This window comes from Porites lutea, chromosome 7 (assembly GCF_958299795.1).
Source record: "Porites lutea chromosome 7, jaPorLute2.1, whole genome shotgun sequence".
In the NCBI taxonomy this organism is placed as follows: Eukaryota; Metazoa; Cnidaria; class Anthozoa; order Scleractinia; family Poritidae; genus Porites; species Porites lutea.
Window position 1 is genome coordinate 21366818 of NC_133207.1, and position 11594 is coordinate 21378411.

Sequence of the window (11594 nt, forward strand, 5' to 3'; positions counted from 1 at the left end):
TGGCGTAGAAAGAGTACAAGAGAAGACATGACAACGTTGCCAGGCTAGCTGGCCCATTGGCTGTAAGTATGGCTTGCACAGAAGTGAGAAGTGGTATGAATACAACCGGTTGGGATAGAGGAAAATGAAACATGTACATGTAAGGTATTGTGGGACGTGACCATCCAATTTGACCATATTATTGAGGCCAGAAGACCTGTCATTGTTGTTATTGAGAAAGAGAGTAACAAGGCAATTATTGTGGATATTGCTTCACCATGGGATCACAGAGTCTATGAAAAGGAGAGTGAAAAGGTTGAGAAATACCAAGATTTGAAGAGGGAGATTAGAAAATTCATGGGGTATTAGACGTGTGGAAGTGGTACCGGTAGTGGTTGGTGCACTCGGTGCAGTGAGCAAAAGATTGGATACATGGCTTGACAAGCTGGGGATTACAATTAATACGGGTCTCCTGCAGAAAACGGCTTTTTGGGAACAGCAAGGATTTTCAGGAAGGTATTGGAAAGTTAAAGGAGGATAACTAACCCAAAGGACCTTTTAACATTGGCTTGGCTCGCTCCCCGCTGGGTGTAACTGTGTCGCCATACAACATCCACCAGAGCTAAACGGCATTTCTTTGATAATAATAATCAATAATTCTCAGCAAGAAATGTGGTTTTGAAAGGACACTGATGTAAACTAGTATCACCACAAACCGGATCCAGTCTGTCATACTGCCAGAAGTACAAACTGTCGTGGGATTTTAAGGTCCAATTAGACCATCACATTGAACACAACAACACCGATATTGTGCTCCTAAATAAGGAAGATAAATCGTGCATTATAGTTGACGTTGCCTGCTCATCCGACACCAGAATAATTAGCAAGAAAAGAGAGAAGACCGATAATTACTGTGCCTTGAAATAGGAAATCAAACGAATTTGGAACTTTCGTTCAGTTTAAGTCATCCTAATTTTAACTGGTTGACTAGGTACAGTTTCGAAAGGATTTAAAATGCGGCTAAGACAGTTGGGAATACCATATTTCATGGAACTTTTACAACGAATAACCTTGCTGGGGTTGCGAAATGCCTGCTGGACACTTAATTATATTTAGGACGGAATGATGGTACGGAGTATACTACACAGGCTGTGACCCGATACTCAGTCACATTTCCTGCAGTTTATATAACGCTAATTCCGTACAATTTATTAGCACCTCACAATCAAAATGCGACCCAACAATTATTTGACTTTCAAAATCAATTACGCTCCAATGTAGCTGAACAGGTGAAAGAAAGGTAAGATGAAGTCACCGGCTGTCAGGTTAAAAATTCCATCTGCATGCGTACATGGTACCTGAAGATGTAGGTCATTGAAGGCAAATGAATCATGGTAATGATTCGGTTGTTCACACCAACATAGACAACTTGATACATTAGATCCATCGTTCCCCGACGTCTCCGACAGTACAAATTTTAAAACTTTTGATGTCTGATGTCGGTAATGTTTGCGCCGACCAGCGCAGAAAAACTGGGACGCGTCCAGATTTACCTGATTTGTTTCCGGCCATCCCAGACAGCAGACAAAGTCTGGGACTTTCGAGAAAAGGTAAAGTCCCTGATCGTCTTCGATTTTCCCGACAAATGAAAACCAGGCCTTCAAATTGATACATTGGATGAATTTACTTACAATAGGTTGATTTACTTTTACGCCATGCTCCACACAGATTATAAGCACCACTCTTTAATTTATTTCAGCCTTAAGATATCCATTACAAATGTCTTCTACAAAACAGCGCATTCTAGTTAAGTAAACAAGCCTAATAGACCTTATAGACTGATAAGGTTTCAATTACAGCGGCGTAAACTTGATTAAATTGCTAAGAGAAGTTTTTGAATCAATGTTAATGACCAAGGATGATTTTGAATGAAAGGCTCTTTTCAAACACGTTGAATTTGTTATTAAATCTGGTTTACCAGTTTGATTCATGAGGTGTTTAGGGCATTTGTCATCTTTTCTTCAATCAAATACGCGCCAAAGTAGGTGTGAACGGTCGACATGTAAATTTTGCAGTTGTTTCGGGTTGAATAAATCGTAATGACGTCACCAGCAATCAGGTTGAAAATCCCTCCTGCGTACGCGGTACCGTGGACACCTTTATCTGGGACAGGGATCTGAATCATTGTTCGTACACGGCCGTTCACTCTCACTTGGATCCTTCCAGTGCTGTGATAGTAGATCTGCAGGTAGATATAGTACCGTCCAGTGGTAGGCACAGTCAGTTTTCCATCGTGGTACTTCATCCCTCCAGCAAGATGGCTGTTCGTGGCATTTGCATTCCAGTCTTTAATCACTATAGGGTGAAAAGGAAAAAGGATGTTAATCCTGGGTGATTAAATTTCCTTTAATTCTGAAAAAGGGAATCTATGATAATCCATTTTAAAAAGAATAGGACAACTCGACTGAAGATCAGTACAGAGCAGGGAAATACAGTAGGCAATACAAACTAGCCAATCAGCACACTCAGCGCAAAGTTCTTATGAGAACGAACCAGAAAAGTCTCGTTGACGGACTGTGGTTCATCGGCGGAGGCTGCTGTTTGTTGCTGTCCTTTTATGACAGCAAATGCTGCTGTTTCGTTATGGTTTCTTATTTACCTTATCTTCGCGGTGTGTTCCACGGGTTCGTGTTTTGAACATTTATTTCAGACAGTAGTTTTGAACTCAAAGTAACGTTATTTAGAAGTTTTATGTTTGTGATGGAAAAATGGCGGAAATCGTTTGAGATGATGTATAGGATATTTATAATTTTAATAATTTTTGTGTTTAAATGAAGTATTTGCATATTAGCTGTTTAAGTTGTCTTCTTTGAAGGCGAAATAGGGGGCATTTTTAACCTGTAGCACCGTGAGAGCGTTTTTCGAGAATTTAAGCTTAATTGCAGTATTTGAATACATAATGAGCAAAACTAGTACTACTAATACGTTCGTGTCTTGCGAATGATACGTTGGCAAAAATTAGAATAAGCCCTTTTTTATACAAGAGACAATTTATGACATCTGATTCTACGTTATTAGACCATTGGCAGACACGATGTGTCAGATGGTTAATGACAAGTGGAGAGTTAGCGGTGTAGTGGAAGGTAATGAACGCATATACGTTGGTTGGCTTGATAGGTCAGTTCTCCTCTGCTTACTGCTTCGATGTGAGCAGATGGCTTGTTTGAATTCTGTAAAAGAAAGAGCAATAATTTTGTAATAATTTTCTCAATAGTATGCTATTTTTTTTTAAGTTTACAAGAGTCTATTTTTCACTTAGTATCCCACCTATATAAGGAACCATGTTTACTGCTCTCTCTACAAAGTTTTTGTGGAAGCCACGTGTTATCTCTAAACAACTGAAGTTCGCACTGGATTCACATCAAAATCGAACGGCTCGGCCTAAGGCGTTCTCGCTCGCGTGGTTTTCGCCTCAGATTAGATATCGGAATCCGTGAAATTTTTGCCTGTGGAATCTGGAAGCACAGAAAATTTTGCTTTTGGCATCCGGAATCTTGGGCTTTGGGATCCGAAATACAGCTCAAAGAATCCGGAATCCTTCTAACGATTGAAATCCAGAATCCAACTTTTACTGAAAAAGACTGGAAATGGATACTGGTATCCGGAATCCACTGCGTGGAATCCAGAATCCAAAACTGTCTTGGATTCCCTTATATGGTGCGATAGATACTCATTCCCTATTCACCATATCTACCACACGTTTTGCGATTTTCAATCCGGAACGATTTTCGTTTTCCGTTTACATTATACCATAATGAAATTTCTCACCAGAACGAGAATTTCCGGAGTGGCTTGTATGGGAACGAAATGTCGTTTCGCTATCATGTCAACAAATACAGAGAAATAGAGAAATATATGGAGATGGAATGAACTCGTTCCAGATTGAAAGTCATTTCGGTATCACATTTGCCCAATAACACTATTTTATGTACTACAGCTATCGGTATTTGGAGTAAAGCGAGTCCCTTACGTAACAAGTTTAACGAAGTAAGCTTTTCAACACAAATACTAAGTACAAAATAAAATTTTGGGACTGTTCGAGCGTATGGTCGTTTTTCAACTGCTTTGGGAATTAAAAGGACAAACAAATGCTAGCAAACAAACTATATTATAGATAAAATGAAAGAAAAAACAATAATAATAAAGTAAGAGAATTGAGTTGAGTTAATAATTGAAAAGTTAGGAAGTGGTAGATCGTCCTACTTGATCATGATTTCCTGAAACGGTTACTGCTTGGCAAAAATTCAGGTTGGCACAAACCGAAGCGACAATGATAACCAAGAACTTCATGATCTTGCAACTCTTAGATATTAACTTTGTGAAAAGTTTAGCAGTTCAGACTAAGTTTAACTTAACAGCTCAACGTAATCGTTAATACTGAAAAACTGAGCCAAAAATTGGCAATTTTAATAACTAAAATATAGATGCGTTCGGGCTTGCTGAACACGAGAGTCACGAACGCATTTCCTCGTGATTTTTATGCACATTCTGTTGATTACCAAAGTGGGTGAAGAAAAACTTATAAAAGGCCATGTCAAGAACAAGAAACCAATAAAAACCTGACAACCAAAGTTCAGAGCTGGAACATAAACCAAAACAGGAACTCTGATGTAGATAGCAATCAAGGTCAGCTATAATCCCAAGCAATGAAAAATAAGGAAAAACGCAACTAGCTCAAAAATAACTAAGGAAAGTCTGTTAAATATCAAAACAAACCTAGCCACTTTTGTCCTTGGGCCATCTTAGTTTAATCAGAAGTGAAACACAATGCTTTAAAAGCTGTTGCCTTTTGTATCTTACTATTAATAATTTTGAGTTCTTAATCTCAGTTCCAGGACAAAAGGACAAAGGAAACCGAGCAAAGTGAAAAACAAGTTTGGGCTTGCTTACCACGAGAGCCGGTTTCAAACGCCTTTATAGTGACTTTCACATCCTGTTGATCACCAAAGAGGCTTAGTAAGCTAAACAAGACTGAACTCATAAGGTTAATCATGTCACGTACAAGAAAACCAATGAAAGCATAATTATTAAAACCATGCACACTTCAGGTTGGACCAAAACAGGAACCTTGATGTAGGTAACAATAATTGCAAAGGTCTGCTATAATCCCGACCCCCATGGCTACTTCAAGGCCTAGCATCCAGTTTATATTATTTAAATCACGAGATAAAAAGACACTCATGTTGACAAACCCATTAAAAGGTTAGTATTCAAAATCCAAACGACTTAAACTTACAAGTACAAACATGAAATAAGCTAAATAACGCGTGACACAACATTCAGGACATAGATAACAATTATGTTAACAAACTCATTAAAAGGGTTTTAACTTTCAAAAACCTGTCGACACAAATGACACCAATCTTCATAACAATATAGAAAATACTTCACAACAGTAATCTGAATCTGAAACCTTATTAACTGGGCTGCCTGTTGCGAGCCCAGTTTATAAAATGAGTTTCATTTTTTTCTCAGGGGGTATTTCTGGGAAGTCGCAGTGGGGCTACACCGTCCGCCTCATCTAATCTTTACACTACTTCAGAACAATATCTATAAGGTTAATGTAAGAGAGTTCCTTCGCCGGGATTTATGTCGTGAAAACGGACAATTAACCTTTGACCTTATGATGGCTTAACATGAAGTACTTACCCATGTTAAGCGAAGGCAGCCATTATAAAATGAAGACGTGTTTGATGTACTGCGCTTTTTCATCGTCTCCTTCAAAAGATTCTACGATGAGTACCTTGTGGGGTTTTTCTTCATTATTTGTTGAAGTTTAAACCTTTGCATGATTTTTTCCCTTCCAAAACGTGATTACAAATCTCTCTGTGTTTGTGGCTGGAGTGTGTGTGTCAGTACACCCACTGAGTAAAGATTTCTCTCAAGCTGTCATTGGCACTTTTTATCAGTGCCATTTTTTGAAAGATGGTAGGATGGGTCGCTTTTAAGTTTTTTTTTCTTTATGTTGAAGTTTAAATCGTTTAAAATGTGACGGCCAATGTGTCTTTTTATCTTATTGCGATTCTTGCTCAGCGTGTGAAAAGTCATTTCTTACACGGAAAGGAATGTCCTGTGGAATGTGCTCATTGTAGATCACCAAGTGCAAAAAATATTATATATGTTCAGTAGGACAGTGAGAAAGGCTTTATAACGCAATGTCAGCCAAAAACAAAACTTAAAGTTAATTTGCTTTGTTAGTTTTAAGAACCAGAATTGAGAAATGTACTGCTTGTTATTAACAGCGTTTTGATAACGACAACTATAGTTTTGGAATTTCCGGTTAGGTCAAATAACACTATATACTGGGGAGCAGAGGGATTAGGGGAGGAGTGCGTGAAAATAACGCTTATTGTTTCCTGCTTAGAATGGTTCACTTGCTTATTTTTATTCATAATGGTGGAATTTGATGAGGGACTATACGGCCCCGACCCGACAATGGCACTCATTTTTCTTGTTACGAAAGTCTTCCAAAAAAGTACAATGTTCAAATGAGTATTAAACTGTTTAAGTCTCACATGATAATATCATATTATGCTACGTGACGCAATGGCCAGCGACGAGCCTGGTGGCCTAAGTGTGCAGCCACCCCCTCCCCCAGGAAAATTGGCAGCCCCGGTAAACTCGCCTTTTGGCGATTCTTGTTATATTTTAGTATAATGACTGCTTTCTTGTTGTGCAAGTAACCGTCTATGGTCAAACTTTAGTAAGCGGAACATTCTACGATTCACGTGTTCAAGCTGACAGAACACTGAATAAGTGACTAACCTAAACTTATGAACGAGAAAAAGAAATCACCTAACCTCGTATTCTCTTTTTTTTCCTCTTCTCTCTATTATCATTTTGGCTTTCTAATTGAGTTTTAAACATTTCTTTCTGGGGATAAAGTAAAATGTAAGTAACAAGTCAGGATTTGGAATTGGATTTCATTATGATAAATGTAATTTTTGCGCAGTAATTCTTATAGCCTGAGAAAAGATCCGACATTTAGCGGCGGCACCCCTGGTTCCCCCGCGAAATGACGTCTCAGCAACGACTGCAGCAATAGACCTTTTTCACGACACCCGCCATCTTTGCACTCGCTTAACTGCGGAACTGATGGGATATGAACAATATCACGTGGTTTCTCAGGAGGCAAACAAGACAGTGATAAATATGTCAATGGAAGAAATCGCGGTCGAGTTTGTTTATTCTAGACAACAGGAAATGAAGACCTTTTCATCTTAAAGACGATAATGTCAAAATATGGGTGGAAGTGATCATTGTTACTTTTTTGTATGCAGTAGCGACCTTAGATGTTCTCATGGCAAACAGTAATGACGTAAATCTTGCCAAAACTCGATATGTACATTTTGCATGACCATGAAATCGTCGTCCCGTTTTGATAGAATAAACAAACTCGGTCGCGTTTACTGGTATTGGCAAATTTTATCTAATGTTTGCCCCCTGAAATACCACGTGATAGCTTTTTAATAATATCCCATCGATCCTAGAGCGCGTGCAAATATGGCGGGTATCGTGAATGATGTTTATTCTATACTGATCACACTCACCACCCAGACGGAAGGCCAATACCAGCTACTTAATATCTGACGGATTAGGTGTCACTATTGATGGAAAACTGGCCTTCTCTGAGCACACATCAGCTGCGTGCAAAAGGGCAAGTTCGCGGGGTGGAGTCGGCAGATGCGCTACCGTATTAAGCTCATACCGATCCGGGCTAAACTTCAAATACATAAAGCTGTTGTCCTCCTCCACCTTACACACTAAGCAAACTGCGTGTTTAAGTGGCACTTTTGTTGGAAGTAGGATAAAGATAAGTTTGAGAGGATTAACGCAAGAGGGCTGAGGGCAGTTTCAAGTATAATAGATTAGCAAAACATCAAATTGGCACGTGCATATAGTTGCCCTCGAGCAGATGTTACCTTCGGGGGAGGTTTACTTTAGGCAAGTAATAACTAGTAAGCTACCCAGGGAGCCCAGGATGGAGTTGATTTTGTTCAGTGATCTACAGTTTGGCCCGACCCCTTCGGGGCAAGTAGAATTGGCCACTTTTTGAATCTCTTCTTCGTGTTTCACGAAGTCTGCTGGATTCATTTCGCTAACTGGAGAAGCTTTATTGGTTTCCACATCTGAGGCAGTCCTATTTCTACGAGCCTAGCGTGTTTATTTACCCGTTGGAGTTAGAATTTTGTGGAAAAAGTGGTGTTGGAATGGAGTGTTGGCGGCTGAGATGTCATCTCGTGCCACCTATCTTGTGTATTTTATTGTATGGAAAGTGAATTTGAACCCGAAACCTCGAGTGAGCATTAAGGATAACAACAAATAACTGCAGGATCATATTTTTGGCCCATACAAACACTGTAATTTTACTGGAACACATATTTTTCTTACTAGCACTCTGATTTTGATCAAAATTGAAAAATATTTAAATATTTCACCCTCTGCAAACCATTTGATGCATGAGAAAATGCAAGGGGTGACAGGCCGCACATCTATACCGGCGTGAAACCTTGTGTAAACCTTTTTATATTTTAGCTCTAACGAGCATGTCCTTTAGGGATTTTCCTTTCTTGTAGGAAATGATAGGTGGTTCTTTGAAAATTTGGCCAAGTAACGGTTGGTTTTGTATAAGATTCCAGTTTTTCATTAAAACTTCTTTTAAAGCAGACACTGAGGGCTGGTACTGTGTCACAAAAGGCAATATTTCTTTTTCCTCTTTGTTGTTGTGTTTCAGGAGAGCAGACTCCCTCTCTGTGAACTTTATATCTGATAGAAGGTTTTCTATCATAGTTTGTGGGTAGCCTCTGTCAATCAAGCGTATTTTGAAATTTGAAATATTTTCCTCAAACGTAGATTTTGAGGAGTTTGTTCGTAGGATTCTCAAGGCTTCTCCTTTGACAAATCCTTTTTTAACACTCGGCGGGTGACAAGAGGTGAAATGTGTGTACTGGAAGGTTTCCGTTTTTTTAAAATGTGTCTTTACATCAAGGATAGATTTTTCCTTGAATCTTGTGCCTTTGTATACAATCGTGTCTAAAAACACAGTCTCAGTGTCAGATATTTCGGCCGTGAATTTGATAGTTGGGTGATGTAAGTTTTAAAAAAACGGAAAGGAAAATCCCTAAAGGACATGCTCGTTAGAGCTTAAATATAAAAAGGTTTACACAAGGTTTCACGCTGGTATAGATGTGCGGCCTGTCACCCCTTGCATTTTCTCATGTAAACATCTGCTCACCATCATTTTTATACTTACATCAGAAAACAATTCCATTGCAATTATTTACCGTAAAATTCCGAAAATAAGCCCCGGGGCTTATATTTTTCAAAGGCCCTTTTTGAGAGGCTTATTTTTGGAGGGGCTTATATTCAGAGGGGCTTTTCTACGGAGGGAAATTTGCGTTTCAAAATCGAATGGGCTAGCCTTATAGTTGGTAGTAAATTTACCATTTTTGCTTTGCTTTGCTTCGTATTTGAGGGCAATTTTCCAAGTACAAGACCCCGGGGGGCTTATATTTCGAGGGGCGATTTAACGGAGGGTTTTTTGCGTTACCGGATTGGGAGGCTTATATTTGGAGGGGCTTATACATGGAGGGGCTTATTTTCGGAATTTTACGGTATTTATGAAAGGAACGAATTTGATGCAGTCCCCAACACCCTTTGTTTTTGCTTTAGTTTCGCTCAATGATCCACACAGATTTAGCATCATCCTTGCATTTATTTCAACCTTAAAATATCCCATTACAGATGTCGCTCTCAAAACACTACTTACTGTGTTAATGTAAGCGAGTTGTAATGACCTATATTTTTATGCGGCCGGTTGCAGTACAGCCACTACGACGAAAAAGCTTTTTAAACCTAGAAACCTTTTTAAAGTTCTTAAACATGGTAAGTTTGCACTTTTTCCAAATTAAAATTTAAAGCCTTAATTCACGAGGTTATGGTGCAATTGCAACATTGCAACGCAATTATAATCAGATTCTTAAATTAGATACGCGCCAAAGTAGGTATGAATGGTGGACATGTAAATTTTGCAGTTGGAACCCGAAATAATTGTGATGACGTCACCAGATTTCAGGTTAAAAACACCACCTGCATACGCGGTACCGTGGTCACCTTTTCCCGGCGAAGGGGCTTGAGCCATGGTCACGGCTTTTCTGTTCACTCTAATATAGACCCTTCCATTATTGTGATAGAAGACCTGCAGATAGACATAGTACCGTCCAGTGGTAGGCACAGTCAGTTTTCCATCATGGTACTTCATCCCTCCAGCAAGATGGCTGTACGGGGCAGTAAGAGACCAGTCTTTGATCACTATAGGGTAAAAAGAAAATTGGTGTTAATTTTGGGTGATTTACACTGACTCCTGTCATGTTGTAACTCAGGGGTGATGTTTATGGCACATCATATTCGGCAGTCCACTTTGAAAGAAACAAATGGACGAATGAGTTTCGGTCGGCAGTCCTTGAATTACAGTCTAAACTCTTATGATCTGTCTTCTTAATATGCTTCACAGTTTAATCATCGCATTACACATGAAGCAATTCAAGAAATCTGATTCGACGTTATTTGAGCATTGACAGACTCGAAAGTCAAGTGTATGGTTAACGGTGCAGGAGATAGTAAAAAAGCATGATACTTTGGTTGGGTTGATAGGTCAATCGTCCTCTGTTTACAGATTCGATGTGAGCAAATGGCTTGTTTGGATTCTGTAAAACAAAGAATAATATAAGTGGTACGTATTTGAGGCAAAATAATTTATAACTAAAGGTAAGACACAAAGTAAGAACGTTGTTTACTGATATACTCAAGAGTTCCTACTTTGATTTGTTCTGTTAACCCGAAAAAGTTTTCAGAAATTTTCTTCATGTCTATTCTTTTCGGTTTTGTTTTGTTTTTCAATGTTTTTTTTTTTACTGCTACAAGTTGCTTAACGCGGCTCTTCCAGGTGTAAAGGTTTATAATAACTTCACGATAATAATGTTAATTATTAGACTGTTGCTTTTACCTGTAAAGAACATTGGCAAGGACTTCCGTTGTTCCCTTTGGATCCCGTGTCTCCTTTCGAACCCTTTTCACCCTAAAAATACATGATACACACGCGTGACATGTTATGCAGATATTGGAGTATTTACAAGAGTTACTATACTACAAGTGGTATCTAAGGAAAATGGTTGTATGTTACCTTCTGGCTTCCCTTTCCGTAAACATTGATGTTGATTGGCTGCTTAGAATCTGCGCAAATTTTCTGTTGATTAAGAAAAAGTAGGAAAATTAAGGAGTTCTATGCAAGAGGATTTTGAAAACATTTTGTTACCTCTAGGGATTTGCTTCAACAAACGTTCTCTTTTTCCTTTAACAGTCATATTAATTTTTGAAATAAAACCAAGTAAGCTATCAACTCTAAAATATTTTGGGACTTTTTTGGTGTGCGATTGGCTTTTTATCTATCGATATTAAAGGAGAAGCAAATGCTACCACACGGACGATGTAAGGATTTAGAGACCGGTGGATCATCTTACTCGATTTCCTGAAGTATTTCCCGCTGCACAGAAACA

General features: G+C 38.8%; 1 protein-coding gene across 1 annotated transcript; it reads right to left on the reverse strand.

The window, feature by feature from the left end:
- Positions 1-1708: 1708 nt before the first annotated feature.
- On the reverse strand, positions 1709-4434 carry LOC140944132 (tumor necrosis factor-like). Its single transcript, XM_073393255.1, has 3 exons — positions 4243-4434; positions 3140-3209; positions 1709-2334 (listed from the first exon to the last, which is right to left on the reverse strand). The coding sequence occupies exons 1-3, from the start codon at positions 4327-4329 to the stop codon at positions 1967-1969; spliced, it is 525 nt and encodes a 174-aa protein (XP_073249356.1). The 5' UTR covers positions 4330-4434; the 3' UTR covers positions 1709-1966.
- Positions 4435-11594: the final 7160 nt, after the last annotated feature.

What these genes read in the sequence shown, in the direction of transcription:
- LOC140944132 (XM_073393255.1), bottom strand. Translation starts at nt 4,329, where the DNA reads ATGAAGTTCTTGGTTATCATTGTCGCTTCGGTTTGTGCCAACCTGAAT. An exon ending in TTTCAGGAAATCATGATCAA is followed by an intron (nt 3,210 to 4,242) that starts GTAGGACGATCT and finishes TTTCTTTTACAG; the next exon opens with AATTCAAACAAGCCATCTGC. An exon ending in GACCTATCAAGCCAACCAAC is followed by an intron (nt 2,335 to 3,139) that starts GTATATGCGTTC and finishes TTCACCCTATAG; the next exon opens with TGATTAAAGACTGGAATGCA.